This window comes from Trifolium pratense, linkage group LG7 (genome assembly GCF_020283565.1).
Source record: "Trifolium pratense cultivar HEN17-A07 linkage group LG7, ARS_RC_1.1, whole genome shotgun sequence".
NCBI classification, from domain to species: domain Eukaryota; kingdom Viridiplantae; phylum Streptophyta; class Magnoliopsida; order Fabales; family Fabaceae; genus Trifolium; species Trifolium pratense.
The window spans coordinates 23,735,270-23,754,346 of record NC_060065.1 but is presented as its reverse complement, the minus strand read 5'-3'; the positions used below and the strand labels follow the sequence as shown (position 1 = coordinate 23,754,346).

The following is a 19,077-nucleotide window of genomic DNA, read 5'->3' as shown; positions in this document are numbered from 1 at the left end:
TGAACTCGGGTTTAATATTATAACTCGTTTATTTTTGTCGACGGGCTTGTTTGCCCCGTTTAATATGCGGGGCGGGTTAAACGGGGTGGACTAGCCCACATACCCAGCTCTAGTTGTAAGACACTCGTACGACGAATGTCGGACAAGTGTCCCAAAAAAAATTATTTTTTTGCTTATACTCTCCTTAGGCACATATCACACATATCTACAAGAGTTAAAGATATGACTAAACAACAATATTGATCAACGAGGGATTGAAGATATCTATTATAATATTATTTGGGAGCATTTTTTCAACGGAATTTGTACACATGGCATTGTAAAAATGGTTCTCTTCTCTTGTGCATTTAGACCATCTCCCATTTCGAATTATAAAAAAAAATAGTACATACTAATTTTATAATTTTATCATTCAATCAATTTATATTATAAAATAGATAATCAAATAATAAGTTATTGTAATGATGTGCAATTATTGATGTGACCCATTTTAGAATTTTTTAAGAAGTGCTCCATTGGAGGGATTGAATGCCTATTAGGTACTATTATTAAAAAATAATAAATTAGTGATGTGTCCATGTGGGACCCATTTAAGTACTCAAAGTTGGAGTGCTCTATTGTGGATGCTCTTAACAATTAATTCTCCCTTAGTCAAAAACAAAACAATTAATTCTCATATTAAATTAATTTCATCAAATGAATTATTTTCGGTTTTAACAATTATTTTTTGGTTTACAATTAAGGTATGTTTTAATTAGAATATGTATGGAAATTCTACCAAAAAAAAGTATGTAATTTAAATTCAAATTATAAATGATAATAAAATATTATATATTAATTTAGGTATATACCTATATATGAGAAATAAATTGGTTCCTTCTTCTTTAATTAAAAAAAAAGAATAAATCCAAAAATAAATAAATTGAATTCATATAATATGAAATATAAGTATATTTTCTTATATTAAAAAATTCGTAAAAGTAAAACACCACAAAATATTTTTTACATTAGCGGTGTCGCGGTGCCCGTGTCAGAGTCTGTGCTTCATAGATTATAAAGAATATAAATTTTATAAAATCCATAATTTTTTTTAAAAAAAAAAAAATTGAAAATCATTTGATGGGTGTCGATAACATATTTTGAAATTTTTTTTAAAAATTTATGGATGATATATACAATATAAACTTTCAATCCAATAGTAAAATTTGTATTCATTATAGTGTATTCGTAACTTGTGCGTGGTGAAAGACTTGATCCCCCTATTTTATAAGATATTATGCTTAATTGCACTTTTGATCCCCCTATTTTATAAGATCTGCAATTTTGATCTCACTATTTTAAAATCAAACATTCTTGCCCCTTTTGCACTTTTGGTCCCCCACCCAAATTTTTAACTAGCCGGCAACAAAACGCTTATGTGCCAATACCATGTGGCAAATAACAATTCCACATCAGCAAATTTATTATTTTTAATAACAATTATAATTTTTAAATAAATAAGAAATAAATTTATTAATCTTCATCAAATAAACGCAGCATAAATTCAAAAATAGGGAAGTAGCAAAATTGAGAAAAAGAAAGACATCTTTGTTGCTTTTGTTGTTGCTGAGATCTAATTCTAATTGTTTAGGTTGCTGAGATCTAATTTTGTTGTTGCTTTTGTTATTACTGACCACACAAATGCATCCTTGTCGAAGCCTTTTAGCAATACTATCCGTGATGAGCTGCAGCCAATGGAAGTAGATTAATTTGAAAATGTTCCAATATTGAAAATATTATGGTAGGACAGAAATTCATTTTAATTAAGCTTAAGAGTTCAAACATAGGATTATGAAAATATGACAACTGATTATTCTGATATAAACTAGAATTATATAACCAAAAAAATATAGAATACGCATTTAGTGATCTATCACTGTACAAGAGTATTTAAAAAATATATATAGAGAGAGAGGCTGATCTTACTGTTTTCCATCCTTCCCTAAAGTTGATAAGCCCATAGCATTTGGTTCCTTCAAAGACCATTCAACAGATTGCATCTAATACAGATATTGCAGTCATCTTGGTAGTGAATCTCATAACTAACAAAGAAAGTCTAATTTGGCCATTGAAAACCAATTCACCAACAAACCGGTGATTCCATGATATACACGATGATATACATATTAGTGTTCAACTCATAATCTTACCGAGCTTAGATAAAGTAAATCAGTGCAGAAAATGGTTCAAATCTTCATCCCTTTAAAACATAATTTAACAACAAAAACATAAAAGTCATAAGCAATCAAGTAAATATGTAACCCTTATCAATTTCAAACACAGAGAACAAGTTATTAGGATCAAAGCTTCAACAAATTGAAGCACCCTACAGCAAGACACTTGTTAGCATATAGCCTTAAAGTGAGCCACATGTGAAACCAATTAAGCTACTATCTCAAAACTTTGAAAACGTTTTTCATTCAAATCTTCATCTCTAAGTGCATTTATCTACCGATGATCAAAAATTAAGTTTAAGAAAGAATATAATTCAGTTATTTGATTCACAAAGCCACGTGCCGATGGTAAAACATCAAACAATAATTCAAACCTCTTCAGGGGAGAGCTGATAATCACATAAGAAACATGTCACAATCTCTTGTGTTTGTGTATTATAGTTTCAAGCTCTTGTTTGAGCCTCAATGTGGTACTGATAATGTCACCAGTGCTAGCACTACAACTGTTCAAAGCCTTTGCTATCCTGTAAAAATATAGAACCTAAAATTTTATTCAAAGATCTGCTGGCTAGAAAGACAAAGAATCCATTCTCATTGAAAGAAAACTAAGAAAACAAAATCACTATCATATAATTTACCTTTATAATTTCCAGTATACCAGACAAATAAATCATTGAAACTTTAAATGAAAAAAAAAAAAAACTAAGAAAACATAAACAGATCTGACAGAGTACCAAACTAAGAACATAATTTTAAGAATAAAAATTGAGAATAGAATCAATACCTGTTTGCGTTTTCAGTCGGAGAGCTTCGATTTGGGCCGAGAGAGCTTCAATTCATGTAATTTCCGTTTATCAGTGAGCCTTGATTCTGCAATTAGGTAATCATCAATGAGAGAGATGACGAGATTGTGAGAGTTCGATAGTGAGAGAACAGGTATGCGACCACCACTGTGTAAGAATAGAATCAAAGCTCTCTCAGCTTGTTCCTCTCCCTCCGACCGAAAACCCAAAATCAGCTTTGATTCGTTTCATTGAGCTTCTATTTGGGTTCAGTAAGCCTTGATTCTTCAATTAGGGATTGGAATTTGTGATTCAGTGAAAGAGATTGGAGGGTAGGGTTCGAGGGAGAACGGGTGTGAGAGAGAGAGAGAGAGGGATAGTTCGATCGAGTGAGAGAGTGAACGATTTGCTGAAACAAAGATTTGTTGAACTAGTTCGATCAATTTGGTGAAATTGAAAGCTAGGGTTCAGTTTGTTCTTTGTGTGCGTGAAGCTGATGAGAGAAGATTAGGTTGTTTTGTTTTTTTGCGTGCATCAAGCTTATGATAATTTCCCTTCAAATAAAAAAAAAACACTTTAGACAATTTTTGCAATAATTACAGAATTGCCACCGCGTTTAGCTTTTCATCTGGGGATATTTTGATCAGATGTAATAAGTTGTGTCTATGTATTTTACATATCAAGTACAATTGAAACCAGATGTAAAGAGTACTCTATTTTACTTTTCACATCTGACATCTCTTCCACTGATGTAAAACCTTTAGTAATATGTCATATTTGTACTAGTGTTTGAATGAATGAGGGAATAAGTGAAGTGATTGGTGGTGTAGGAATTTTCTGGGTTGAGTTTACTGTTTTTTTTTTCCTGCATCACCATGTTTGTCATTGATAATGATGTTGTTGTTGAGGTTGAAGATATGAAGAGGATAGAGTTGAGAATGATGATGAAAAACTCATATCCCAAAGGTTTGCATCTCCTTTTTTTTTTCTTTTTTTTTTTTCTTTTTACCGCTTATCAACCATTAATATTAAGGAAAAAGCTAACATGTGCCCTAAAGGCACATTTTAAGGCACCTCATATGAAAAATTAGTCTTAAAAGTTGTGCATTCAAAATCGATTATTACCACCAAAGTTAGTTACTAATTTATCCTTATTATTTTTAACCATGTTGCAAGTTTTATATCTGTCATTGTAATTTCACTACAAAAATATAAAAAGAATATAAGATAATAAAAAAATGATATGCTTAAATTTTTTTAACAATATTATATAAACTAGGGATAAACCCGTGCGTTGCACGGGTTCGATTAAAATACATAATTAAAATATTTTTATAAATTAAAAATAATAATTGTGATAAGTATAATCACACATTCGATTAAAATACATTGTTAAATACTTTTTACGATATGGTTATATTCAATATTATATATGTGTAGAAACAAAAAAGTTGTTCAGAATTAAAATAATTTTTATTGAAATGATGTATCATATTTTGTTTTAATTGTGTTATCGTATAAAATCTTAGTTTTCATTATATGAGTTGCAATTTTAGTCACAAATCACTTTGCTTTTTTATTTTTAATGTATCCCTTATTTATTTATTTTCAATAAGAGTTGGAGGTCATACATACTTATACTTGGTGAAAATATTACTCATGAGTAATGTTGAACTAAGAAGTATGGTGGTTTTGACATTTTTTATCACGTGATCTCGTGTTCTGAAAATTACCTATCAAATAGCAACGTTACTGTTTACTCCCTTCTATATAATTTAATATGCCAAATAACTTATCTACTTACCTCCCTCTCGTTCTCTTGAAGTTTCTTATCAATTATTCACTTGGTGAAATTTTATCCCGATTTTATTAGTCTCGATTTTCAGGAAAATATATCAACCCAAAATTTAATTACGGGCTCGATTAAAATACACACTTAAAATATTTTCATAAATAAAAAATAATAATTATGATAAGTATCATTATATATAATTAAATGATTGATAATATTTTAAAATATAGTGAAATAGATAGGTTTAATATTAATTTATATTAAAAATAAGAGGGTTATTTAGAAATATGAAATTTTGTATGGATTTATATAATTGATTTTTTATTTTTATATATATTTTTGCTCAAAAATATATTTTAAAGACAATTAATATAGTTTTTAATGATCTCTTATAATATTCCGTAAAAAAAAGATCTCTTATATTATTTATAAGTGTGAAAAGATGTATTATATTGTATCTTAATTGTGTAATTTTAATTTAATTTTTTTATGGGTCTCATTAGTGCACTCGCAAGTTGTTTTATTTTTTTTATTTTGGTATATTTTTTATTCTTTTCAATAAGAATTATAGCAGCAGTCATCCTTGCTAAATGTATTGTTTATGAGAAAGAAAAAACCAAACTCAACTTATAGAATGTGATATATATATATATATATATATATATATATATGGTAGTTTTGTCTTTTTTATCTTTTGCTTATATTCCATGAAATTATGTATAAAATAGCAAAACGACTTATTATCTTCCATCCAATTTATGTTTTCTTATATTTTATGAAAATAAAATTCTTGTGCTGATATATTGACTTCTTTTAAAATTTTACGTCAAACTTTCACTTGGTGGAGTTTATTTTAACTACCAAAGAAATTGCAGATGAATGCATGCAGGTTTGATTACAACATACTTAAAATATATTATTACAAATGAAAAATAATAATTATGATAAGTATAATGACATATATATTTAAATTATAGTAACATGATTTAGTTGTATTCTGTTATATTAAAAATAAGAAAGTTGTTTAGGAAAATGAGATTTTATATTGTAGATTAAGGACACAATGAATATAATTTTTAGCGAGTCTCTTATAATATATCATAAGTTTGAAGAGATGTATCATATTTTATTCTAATAGTGTAATCGTATAAAATAAAATTAAAAATTTAAGTGTGTTCGTATAAAATAATAAATAAAAGGAAAAACTAATATATCTCATAAGTTTGAAGAGATGCATCATATTTTCTTTTTATGGATCGTAGTGGACCAGTCGTAAGTTGCTTTGCTTTTTTACTACGGTGTATTTCTTATTATTTTCAAAAAGAGTTAGAGGCGGTTTGCTAACAATATCTTCCATCCAATTTATGTTTTCTTATATTTTATGAAAATAAAATTTTTGTGCTGATATATTGACTTCTTTTAAAATTTTACGTCAAACTTTCACTTGGTGGAGTTTATTTTAACTACCAAAGAAATTGCAAATGAATGCATGCATGTTTGATTAGAACATACTTAAAGTATATTATTACAAATGAAAAATAATAATTATGATAAGTATAATGACATATATATTTAAATTATAGTAACATGATTTAGTTGTAATTATGTTATATTAAAAATAAGAAAGTTGTTTAGGAAAATGAGATTTTATATTGTAGATTAAGGACACAATGAATATAATTTTTAGCGAGTCTCTTATAATATCTCATAAGTTTGAAGAGATGTATCATATTTTATTCTAATAGTGTAATCGTATAAAATAAAATTAAAAATTTAAGTGTGTTCGTATAAAATAATAAATAAAAGGAAAAACTAATATATCTCATAAGTTTGAAGAGATGCATCATATTTTCCTTTTATGGATCGTAGTGGAGCAGTCGTAAGTTGCTTTGTTTTTTTACTACGGTGTATTTCTTATTATTTTCAAAAAGAGTTAGAGGCGGTTTGCTAACAATATTGCTCGTGAGAAAGATTGAAATAAGTTTCAATTATAGAATATAATGTGATTCATAGATATTAGTTTTTCCTTTTTCATCATTTGATCACATTCTTTGAAATTATGTACCAAATAACATAGCCGCGATCTTATTCTACTCTATGTAATTAAACATAACTTATATTTAACAATAATACAATTTTTGTGTTGATATATTAACTTTTTTTCCTCTCAAACTTTTACTTGTTGAAATTTTATCTCAACTTTTATTTGTGAGGATTTTTTAGTTTATTGTCCAGTTTACCTTTTTTTAATTGCTTAATTCTTTTTTTTTTTTAGTTTTTTTTCTTTGCGAGTTACATCCGTCCAATTTTGTTTATGTAATTGAAGTGTGGATTGTTTAAATTGTGAATATATGCCTTGACACAGGAATATTGTGGTTTTGATGATTGACAAAAGAAGTCTAAGAATGACAATGATGCAAAAAGCGGAAAAGAGGATCAAGCTTTCATGACTTGGATTATAGTATTATTGGATTGTAATCCATCTATTTTTAGGATCCTTATGTGAGTAGTAAAAATAGCTCTCATTAAAATATATCACACACTCACAATGATTTTTATTTAAATGTATTTTTGCATAAAAATACTTTTGCATAAATCATTTTAGAAAATGCATAATTATCTTTTATCATAAAAATATGTTTACCATGCATTGCAAATCGCCAATATTATTCAATTCCTTACCAAATTTGTAAGGAGAAGTGTCAATTTTGATTTGCTCATAATTATGCAACGTCTCAATTTTAACGTGTTCTTCAAATATCATCAATAATTGATTATACAAATATGATAATCAATTATGATAGTCATTTGTTGAATATGTCCGTTGGCACTAAACAAACCGTATCATTTGCATTAATTTTCACAACGGCTATTTTCTTTAAACACCTCGTTCATCTTTGTTTTATAAATATATAGGTGTCTTATAATAGCTCCTCGAAGGACTGAATTTTGCATAACATTATATCAAAAATAATACTCATCACTCTCATTATTTTTACACTTGCTAATATATTATCTCGAGAGCTTTTTTATACTACATAGTTTACTTTGTAGTACTTGTGCTTCAATTTGTTATATCTATACATTTGGTGTAATTTTTCAATCATTGTAATCTCTATTGTATTTGGTGTGATCCCAAGGTTTTCAAGAGAGGTGATATCTCTTGGTTTAGAGACTCTTGCACAAGGGAGGTGATATCCCATTGTTTGTGTTGAGAGTTCTCGGTTGTAAAGGTTATTAGCTTATCCTGTTATAAAAGCTTGGTTTATTGAAATCTCAAGGTGCTTTCCTTGGGGACTGGAGTAAGCCCTTTGTTTTTGGCCGAACCAGGATAATTTCTTTGTGTTTTTCTTCTTACCCTTTCATCTCTTTTATTTCTCGCTACAAGTTATTTTTATTTGGTTAAAATATCACTAGTAGAAAAAAGACATTTGGTTATATGATTCCACTACGGATATATAAATACTAGTAGTGAAATATAATTGAGCAAGATATTCCACTACGGATATGTAAATATCAGTAGTGGAATATTCATGGGTAGGAGATTCCACTACTGATATGTAAATATCGGTAGTGAAAAGTAGACACGGTGGCAATCATGTAATTATATCGAAGTTTTGTTTTAAGAAAGGTCTTTGTTCTCTCTCATCCTTCTACGCGTATCATCATCTCTCAGACTCTTCCAAAATCAAACGAACCCTAACGAACCCTCTTCACTGAAATCTCCCATCCTTCACTGAAATCAAAATCAAAATCTTCGTTCTCTCCCATCCTTCATTGAAATCTCACACTCTTGAAATTTCCAGTTCATTCTGAAATCAAACGAACCCTAATCTCTTCACTCTCGATCTTCTTCTTCCTTGTCGCTGCTTCATTCACTCTCGATCTTCTTCTTTGTCGTTGCTTCGTCTTCGGTACTGGCGCCGGCACCGGTGCGATTAGGTTCAGGAGCCATTGATCTTCGTTCAATTTTTGAACACCAATCTTCGTTTTCGCTCTCAGGTATGCTAATATCTTCGTTTATTTATTTCGTTCTACTTTCTCTTCGTTCTACTTCTCAGAATATTGTAATTTAGGGTTTTTGATTTTGTGATTTTGTACTTTCTCTTCGTTTTTCAATTTAGGGTTTTTGGTTGTGATTTTGTTAGTTTCTCATATTGAATCTGGGCAAGAGCAAGATACCTATGTAGCCGACCTAATCTGGGTAAGCTTTAGGTAGGTAGTATTTGCTGTAATTTTTCATTGAATCTGTAATTTTTTGATTTCTTATATGAATCTTCCATATGATTTGTTATTCAATTCAATCATCGTTTATTCCAATGTATTGTTTTTCTTTGTTGTTTCAGTGTGTTCTTCCAACTGTTTGATTATATTCCCCAACCAAGTTCATCATGTCTAGTTTTGTGGGTTCATTGTTTCTGATCAAGAACTTCAGAGCCAGTTCACCCAAGTCGAATTAAGAACACTCAAATCAAAAGTATGTTTTTTTATTTCTTGGTCATTCATATGAATCAAAAGTATGTTTGTGTTTGTGTTGTTTTTTTTATCAGTATGTATCTGCAAGGACTCAAGGGGGTCGTGTTACTGTCGGAGATTTGCCTCCCATTTTCAAGAAATTGAAGATTTTCGCTGAGCTTTTTACCGAGGATGAGATTAAGGCGGCATTGTCAGAGTCCTATGGGAACATGGATGATGAAATTGACTTTGAATCCTTCCTCAGGGTGAGTCCTTATTTGTTTTTGTATTCCTTATATATATGATTCTTCTGTCTTAGAATATGTGTGTTTATTGCTTTCCTAGAAGAAATAGTATGAACATGGACAAATTGCACCCGAATCAGAAATTGTATGCTTAAATGAGACATATATTCCCTCGATTTAGGAAAAGACATCGACATTTCCTCAATTACCCGAATCTCCCCCTCTATTATGTAAAAATAGAGGGTGTGTATGTGTTTTGTTTAAGCAAATTAGCGGAAGGTGTATGCAATTTTCCCAACAAATACGAGCGGTTAGTGTTCATTTGAAAAATAGAGGATGAGTGCAATTTTCCACAAGAGTATACAAGAATGTTGTTTGATGCTCAATTTGTCTCTAGTCCTAGCATGTATGCACCTAACTTGAAAGTATGCTTTCTGGATGAATGTGTTGAATAATATGTTGGAGACTTGGAGGTTGTTGTCCCATTTTGTATTACATTCATTCTTAGCGTGCATCCAGTTTATTCCAGTAGACCCTAGGTGAAGGTTTTGCTAAAATCATAGTATATCGCTTTGACTGTGTCTGAGGGCAAGTTTTGTAAGTAAATTCCTCTTTCAAATCTTCTGCTGTGGGTATGTTCTTTTGCCAGGGCAGGGAATATTCTTTACTTTGAATGAACACTTGAAAGATTGAAACTCATTTTAATGATAATACAGAAACACGGTACTGTATTAGTTGAGTTGATATTGTTCCGATGTATTTTAATGCAATAATTCTTTGTCTAGTTTCTGCTGCATAGTTAGTTGAGCTTGAAAAACGGATGAAGCAGAACCCTACCCACACTTTGTCCCAAATTTTAATTTGATTAAATACATATAAAAGCAAGGACTTATTTTCATAACATGCTTCCACATATTATTTCATGTCACTATTTCTACTCTTCTTTGATCTTTTTGGCTTTTATTTCTCTCTTGGTGCAATCCTTTGTCTTTGGACTTCAGGTAAAGAATAGACAAAGTATCTTAATATATTTTGATTTGTTATGACATCCGTTTTCAAAGAGCTTGCTGCATGATAAGTTTGTCTATTCAGTTGAAATGTTATTCAATTTTGTTTTGATTATTGCATTCACAAATTCTTATTTGTCAAGCATCATATGTTTTTGTTTTATAATCAGGGGGCACAACCTTGCACTCATTATACGCAGCGTGGAATTTGTAAGTTTGGATCTGCATGCAAATTTGATCATCCTATGGGATCCCTGAGTTACAGTCCATCTGCTTCTTCCCTAGCTGATATGCCAGTTGCACCCTATCCTGTGGGTTCCTCCATTGGTACTCTTGCTCCATCGTCGTCATCATCCGAGTTGAGGCCTGATAGGTTTTATTTTTAATAGGTTTTATTTTTAAGTTATCCCAGTTCAGGTAGGCACATGTAAACTTGCAAACACGAGCTATGGCAAAAGATGGTGGTTCAAAAAGTTCTTCATTTTTGAAGACAGCTACAACGACTGTTCATCATGCAATTAATGAATCTGAGAAGGCTTCTTATGTTGCACATATTAACAGTTACTTGGCTGAAGATAAATTCTTGAAGCAGTTTCTTCCCCTTGATCCAGCTACAAATGCATTGTTTGATCTTGCTAAAGATGGAGTCCTGCTTTGGTAAATGATCAGTGCCAAACACAAGATAATTTTTTTAAAGACCATAACCATTTCTCTGTCTATAATTTTATAGTTTTATTTTACTGCTGCAGCAAGCTTATTAATGTCGCCGTTCCTGGGACCATAGATGAACGATATGCCATTGCATTCTGACTTCTTCTGGAAATGGTTGGAAAATGTGGTATGTGCATCAGCTATATCAGGAATTTCATTTTTAGTCATTCTTTTTCCTATATTATATGGATTTATTGTGATTTTGTTTTGATAGTTCCACCCACCTCAATACCCCACCACACTTAACAATCCATCCAACCTTGTACTAACTAGTCATCATTTTAAATACATCACTCTTTCTCTCTATAGTGTACCACTTTCCACTTCTCTTCACTCTCCATTTCTAAAACCATGGCAATAATCACTATGCTATTTCTTCATCTAAGTTTTTTCATCTTGAAAGTGTTTTCTTTCTCTTCTCATTCTCATGCAGATAGAATTGTTACCCTTCCTGGACAACCAAACATAAACATAGCCTTTCAACAATTCTCAGGATATGTCACAGTTGATAACAAAAAACACAAATCACTCTTTTACTATTTTGCTGAATCAGAAACTGATCCATCTTCAAAACCTCTTGTTCTTTGGCTCAATGGAGGACCTGGTTGTTCTTCTCTAGGAGTAGGTGCATTCTCAGAAAATGGACCCTTTAGACCAAATGGTGAATTTCTTATTAAAAATGAGCATAGTTGGAATAAAGGTATATACTATATAGTAACTATACTCTATTGTTGTCACATTCAACAATGGCATCATGAATATTCATTCTTCTAGTGAATTGTGTTGCAGAGGTAAATATGCTTTATTTGGAGACACCAATTGGAGTTGGATTTTCCTATGCCAAAGGTAGTTCTGCTTATAAAACAACAGTGAATGACGAGGAAACAGGTATTCATTATTAAATCTTTTTTGTACTAAAATGTTTCTCTTTAGAAACTTCCTTGAAATCTTACTACTTCTATTGATAAAAAGCATTAGGCACAAAGTAGTGTATCTTTATGTATTTATACTTTCTTAGACATTTTTATAAAGTTGAGATAAGATAAAACAGTGATTTATTGTAAAATGTTTATGTCACTAACTTTTTTATGGTACTTTACATTTATTGTAAAATGTTTATTTGCTCCAATCTGAAATGATTAACTTGTCTATTGTTGGAATTGGGTGTTTATATGATGTGTTGATTTTTCTGCCTTTAGGTATCAATCATAGGAAAAGAGATATTGTGTTTTAATTAGTATGAATAAGTTGATCATGATATTTGTATGAAGGTTTTTTCCTCTATAATCACATTACTCAAGTTGAGCTTGACATTTATTGGACTCTTTTGATTCTGAATTACTTAAATCATTGCTTAAAACCGACGTTTATCATAACTAAAAAACTGGAAAACCAAACATACCACTACTGATATTTAGTTTAACAGTCGTGAAAACCATACATACCACTACTGGTATTCATTATAACCGACGTGGAATCCCATACATACCACTACGGTTAATTGGAAAAACCGACGTGGAAAGTCCATAATTTTAAATAATAATTAAAGAAGAAATATACATACCACGACGGGTATTAAAAGACCCGACGTGGAAAGTCTGGACTTACAACGACGCCAGCATTCACTACGGCCACGGCCACGGCCAGTAGTGGAAAGTCCGTTTGGCCAGTAGTGGATATATTAACTTTTTTTCCTCTCAAACTTTTACTTGGTGAAATTTTATCTCAACTTTTATTTGTGAGGATTTTTTAGTTTATTGTCCAGTTTACCTTTTTTTAATTGCTTAATTCTTTTTTTTTTAGTTTTTTTTCTTTGCGAGTTACATCCGTCCAATTTTGTTTATGTAATTGAAGTGTGGATTGTTTAAATTGTGAATATATGCCTTGACAGGAATATTGTGGTTTTGATGATTGACAAAAGAAGTCTAAGAATGACAATGATGCAAAAAGCGGAAAAGAGGATCAAGCTTTCATGACTTGGATTATAGTATTATTGGATTGTAATCCATCTATTTTTAGGATCCTTATGTGAGTAGTAAAAATAGCTCTCATTAAAATATATCACACACTCACAATGATTTTTATTTAAATGTATTTTTGCATAAAAATACTTTTGCATAAATCATTTTAGAAAATGCATAATTATCTTTTATCATAAAAATATGTTTACCATGCATTGCAAATCGCCAATATTATTCAATTCCTTACCAAATTTGTAAGGAGAAGTGTCAATTTTGATTTGCTAATAATTATGCAACGTCTCAATTTTAACGTGTTCTTCAAATATCATCAATAATTGATTATACAAATATGATAATCAATTATGATAGTCATTTGTTGAATATGTCCGTTGGCACTAAACAAACCGTATCATTTGCATTAATTTTCACAACGGCTATTTTCTTTAAACACCTCGTTCATCTCTGTTTTATAAATATATAGGTGTCTTATAATAGCTCCTCGAAGGACTGAATTTTGCATAACATTATATCAAAAATAATACTCATCACTCTCATTATTTTTACACTTGCTAATATATTATCTCGAGAGCTTTTTTATACTACATAGTTTACTTTGTAGTACTTGTGCTTCAATTTGTTATATCTATACATTTGGTGTAATTTTTCAATCATTGTAATCTCTATTGTGAAATCTGGCACGCAGAGAACACAATGCTGCACAAGATGCTATAGCATATGTTGCAGCAAGACAGGTGCTGAATAAAATAAAGCAATAAACGACAGAATAATAAATAACACAGATCGTTTGTTAACCCAGTTCAGTGCAACGTCACCTACTCTGGGGGATACCAATCCAGGAATGAATCCACTATAATAGCTCTAGTTCAAAGCCCTCGACCAACACCCGGTACTTGACTTATCACCTAGACACTACCCGTGCAATCCTACCTAAGAACCTCTTAGATAATGAGACCCCGTCCCAAATTTCCTCTAACAACACGTACCATGTTGCTGTCAATAATAACGATCAAGATGGAGACACTCTCCTAGAAACTAGACCACACTCTTGCTTAAAAGCTTTTGAGTGAATCACACACGCTAACTCCGTGCTTCAAAGCTTAGGAGTAGCTTACAATTAACAACCAAAACACAGTCCTAAACTTGCATCAAATTGACACAAGAAAGGCTGACAAAAGACACAAACTCTAAACCTTAAAAACTCACACTTTGTAAACAACACGGTTTAGAATACATGAGTTGTAAAGGCTTGAGGCTTCACATATTTATAGTCTTCAAATGTCTTGATGTCCAAGTTAGGTCTTCAGACATGTACAGCTGTAGGAATTGCGGCCCAACCCTAAATTAATTTCAAAAATATAATTTGTTTGTTTCATGTTGTACCAAACAAAAAAAACGCCAAAAATATAATATAATTATATTTTTGTTTTAAATAACATTCCTTCAGCCGACTTCAATAAAACTTGCTGAGCAAGGCTCGTTTTGCCCAGACGCACGTGCCTGAATATATAATTGAAGCAAATCTTGACTCAGATTTGAAATAAAAATTCTGCACGAAAAACAGAGCATCAGGATGCTGTACTATAATGCTACACCACCTCAGTCCAGCATCTGGCTGGTTGGCTTTTGCAAAATGTAGCCAATCAAAACACCAACAATCTCCCCCTTTGGCAAATTTTGGCTAAAACAACCTTGGACCAGTGCATAGAGAAATACAGTCTAGACTTTCCTTCGAGTCAACATAAGCACACAACTAGGAAAGAAAGTAGAACGATGCTAAGCTATTTAAACTTTCCTTCGAGTCAACATACACACACAACTAGGAAAGAGAGTTAAGAAGTTCATCAGATGAATAGATAGCTAGCACGTAAGCATCAGAGGCATGCAACAGCGGAATATAACACATCTAGCCTCAAAGTACAGATAGAGAGAAATAAACTCTCACATAGTGGATTCAAGATCGGAGAAATAAACTCCTTAATAATTAAGCAACGCCACAGAGAATAGGAAAAATAAATTCCTATGTAAACATGCATATCATAAGTTGTAGAAAAGTAAATTCTACCTACTCCCCCTCAATATATGCATAAACTTCACTCCCCCTCAAAACTTGCATATCACATAGAACAGACATGCTATACTAGATGCTATAGCATTATGCATCACATCACGCACAACATATTACTCCCCCTTTTTAGCCATAAATTCTGACAAATAAAGTCAGTATCACATAGTAGGAGCAAAATACATATTTCCACAGAGTTATCAGATCATAGAGAACATAGAGTGCAGAGAGAATCAGAGCATAGGAACTCATAAAGTGCAAATACAAACCATCAGGGAATAGAAAACCTGGAGTATCGGACCCAAAGACATGGATTATGCATGTTACAATCCAAAGAGCATCAGGGCGTAGCCCAACAAATTAAAATCCAAAAGGACATGCAAATAAAGCATAAGCAGGTCACATAGAAGGACTTGCGTCAGAGTCCTCCTCCTCTACCTCAGTATCACCACCTGCAATATCATTAAGAACACCAGGATTGACATTGAAAAAACACCTTGAGGTCAACAATCATTTGCTTCCTAGGCAAAACATCAGTTGACTGATTGACAGATGATGCAGCACAGTCTGCAACATGTGTACCCTCAAGCAGTCTAAAATCAAAAGACAAATCACAACCTCTCTTACTAGGAACACCAGCCTTAGTACAAATGTCAGGATGTTGAGCTAGAATAATGTCACACATCAGTGTAGGAAAGACTATAGGCATCTTCACAGTACATGACTTACCATGCAGAACAGTTTCATCAAAAATATAAGAACCAAAGGCAAAAGGTGATCTGGTCTCTACAACATATATAAACCTAGCGAAACCTGTAGCCACAGTATTGGAATGAGTATTTGGAGCCCAGTTGCAGTTTTCATCAATCCAGCTGCATTAATCAAATCAACAAGCTTTTGGCATTGTAAAAAAAACTTCACTCAAATTCCTTTCCACAGCAAGCCTTCTTTTTATCACAAATTTCCACCTGTCAACATTTTCAAAACGATGAAAGGAAATGTTGTCAATGGGTACAGGGGATACATCTTGAGGGATCCTCTTTTTCTTCACAGACTTCTTTGAGGATGCTGCAGGCGATGCAGTAGCATGTTGGTCTTCCTCAAACTCTGAATCACTAGAGGAAATAGTCTTCCTCCTCAAAAGCTTCTTCTTTGGCTCAGAGGGCCCAGTAATCTTACTCCACTGTCTTTTAAGACCATAGATTTTCTTTTCCTTGGCAGTCTTGACAGGAACATTAGAAACAGCTACACCTTTACCAGCATTGCTCCTTAACCTCCTAGTACTAGAAGCAGGAGTCCTCTCAGTAAGGTTGAGATTGTCCACATAAATAACATTTGAATCTTTCTCAGCAGATTCATCAACATTCAAAGGAACAGACATAGTTTTACCACTATCATCAACATAAGGGATCACATAGATATCATGAACAAAAACATTATCAGTAGTAGTTGCTTCAGAACCCTTTTCTTTGTCAGGAACAATAACATCATGATATCATCTGGAGACTCGGGTATCATGATGTTATCCAAATTTTCCCGTGCTGCAGATGTTGTAGCATCATGTGCAGCATCTTTCTCAGGAACACTCTTCTTGACATGTTCCAACACAGAGTCATCTTTGACCTCAGTTGGAGCGCTAATATCATTACCAACAAATGTTAAACACAGCAGGGGAGAAGACCACATAACTTTCTTTGACAAATACTTTCTCACCACAAGAAACATCCTTATCATCAACAAACACACAATTCTTACCAAATCTTCAGATGTTTCAACATTACCCATAACAACGTGCATTACTAAATAAGTTGAAGAGAAAACTGCACGCCACACTTGCAATAATTGCTATAACTCTTCAGATAGGCAAATCCCAAGTTTGCCTCGCAATTTTTCAAATTGGACCGCATCTAGAGCCTTAGTAAAAATATCAGCCAGTTGTTCTTCAGTGGCAATATGCTCAAGAGTTATAATACCTTCTTCAACAAGATCTCTGATAAAATGGTGCCTAATATCAATATGCTTCGTCCTACTATGTTGGATAGGATTCTTTGAAATATTGATTGCACTAAGGTTATCACAGTACAATGCCATAGCATCTTCTGTATCATCTTTCACAACTTCACTTGAAATATCATCTATTACTACATTTATAGATTCCATCATGGTTTTGGTTCTGTAGTTATATACTCTGTAGGCTCTGCTATTTGTTGAGTATCCCAAGAATATGCCTTCATCACTTTTAGGATCCATTTTAGTTCTTGGTTCTCTATCAGACAAGATATAACATTTACTTTCAAACACATGAAAGTACTTAACAGTAGGTTTTCTACCTTTCCACAATTCATACAGAGTAGATGTAGTTCCAGATCTCAAGGTGACACGATTATGAATATGACAAGCAGTGTTCCTAGCTTCTGCCCAAAAACCATGAGAGAGTTTCTCTGCATGTAACATTACTCTTGCAGACTCTTGTATAATTCTATTCTTTCTTTCTACTACACCATTTTGTTGTGGTGTAATGAGAGATGAAAATTCATGGATGATGCCTTCAGAGGCACAAAAGTCAGAGAATCTAGAGTTTTCAAACTCCTTTCCATGATCACTTCTGATCCTTAACACAACATTGTTTTTCTCTCTTTGAAGTAGAATACATAGATCTTTGAATACGTCAAAGGTCTCTGATTTCTTTCCAATAAAATTTATCCAGGTATATCTAGAGAAATCATTTACAACAACATAGGCATACCTTTTTCCTCCTAAGCTTTCAGTTTGCATCGGTTCCATCAAATCCATGTGTAGAAGCTCAAGAACTCTAGTAGTGGTAAGATGCTGCAGCTTTGGATGTGGCTTCTTGGTTTGTTTTCCAATTTGGCATTCACCATAAATGCTTCCTTCTTCGATCTTGAGATTTGGCAAGCCCTTGATGGCTTCTTCAGGTATAGCTTTCTTCATGCTTCTTAGGTTGAGATGACCAAGTTTTTGGTGCAACAATTTTATTTCATCTTCTTTCGTGATTAAGCATGTCGACACATTTGCCTCTTCTTGGGGCACCCATAAGTAGCAGTTGTCTTTTGATCTGACGCCCCTCATCAAAATTTCACCCTCATCATTTGTAACCAAACATTCAGACTTGGTGAAGTTTACCTTCATCCCTTGGTCGCATAATTGACTAATGCTTATTAAATTTACAGTCAATCCTTTTACTAACAACACATTGCTTAGTTTAGGCAAGCTATTACTGTTGAGCTCCCCTATACCAACAATTTCTCCTTTAGTACCATTACCACAAGTTACAAAACTAGTTGAGTAAGACTTTAAATCAACAAGAAATTTTCCAATTCCGGTCATGTGTCTTGAACAACCACTATCGAAATACCAGTCTTCCCTTGATGAAGCTCTAAGTGATGTGTGAGCAACCAGAGCAGTAATCTTCTTCTCAAGTTGAGTACCATCACTGGTCTTCACATTCTTACCTTTAGGTTTCCATTCTTGTTGAGTGGAGGCAGTTGTGGAAACTGGTTTAGGCTGATGATGCCTGTTAGGGTATCCAAACAATTTGTAACAAAAAGGTCTTATATGCCCTTTTCTACAACAGTAGTGACATATCCAAGAGTGATTTTTTCTTTTGTTCTTTGACAAGGGATGCTGCTTATGATGCTGTAGCATCTGTTGAGGCATCTTTCGCTTATGAGTTTTTTTTGGATGCATGTACGTGAGATCTGAGCTGTAACCTTTGTGTTTGTTGACATTCTCATAACTAAGCCCAATATGTTTAGGCTTTAGAACATTTTTCTCTAAGATTTCTTCTAGTTGACCATCAGCTTTATG

At 32.4% G+C, this 19,077-nt stretch overlaps 1 protein-coding gene and 1 long non-coding RNA gene across 6 annotated transcripts; one reads left to right on the top strand and one right to left on the bottom strand.

Annotated features, from left to right (window-relative positions):
- Positions 1-1,662: 1,662 nt before the first annotated feature.
- Positions 1,663-3,158, bottom strand: LOC123898573. The gene is made up of 3 exons (XR_006805347.1): positions 2,998-3,158; positions 1,966-2,737; positions 1,663-1,724 (listed from the first exon to the last, which is right to left on the bottom strand). It is a non-coding gene; the product is annotated as an uncharacterized LOC123898573 (long non-coding RNA).
- A 5,217-nt stretch (positions 3,159-8,375) lies between these two features.
- On the top strand, positions 8,376-13,787 carry LOC123899694 (serine carboxypeptidase-like 45). Of its 5 annotated transcripts, XM_045950906.1 has the most exons (9): positions 8,380-8,789; positions 8,912-9,002; positions 9,134-9,264; positions 9,338-9,508; positions 10,916-11,151; positions 11,244-11,332; positions 11,639-11,905; positions 11,995-12,093; positions 13,097-13,787. In XM_045950906.1, the coding sequence occupies exons 6-9, from the start codon at positions 11,317-11,319 to the stop codon at positions 13,111-13,113; spliced, it is 399 nt and encodes a 132-aa protein (XP_045806862.1). In that variant the 5' UTR covers positions 8,380-8,789; positions 8,912-9,002; positions 9,134-9,264; positions 9,338-9,508; positions 10,916-11,151; positions 11,244-11,316; the 3' UTR covers positions 13,114-13,787. The 5 variants fall into 5 exon arrangements, 2 of the variants coding, with proteins under 2 accessions (XP_045806861.1, XP_045806862.1); XR_006805710.1 differs by having other exon boundaries at positions 8,382-8,789; positions 8,936-9,002; positions 11,244-11,905; positions 13,097-13,760; XR_006805712.1 differs by lacking the exon at positions 11,639-11,905 and having other exon boundaries at positions 8,386-8,789; positions 13,097-13,765.
- Positions 13,788-19,077: the final 5,290 nt, after the last annotated feature.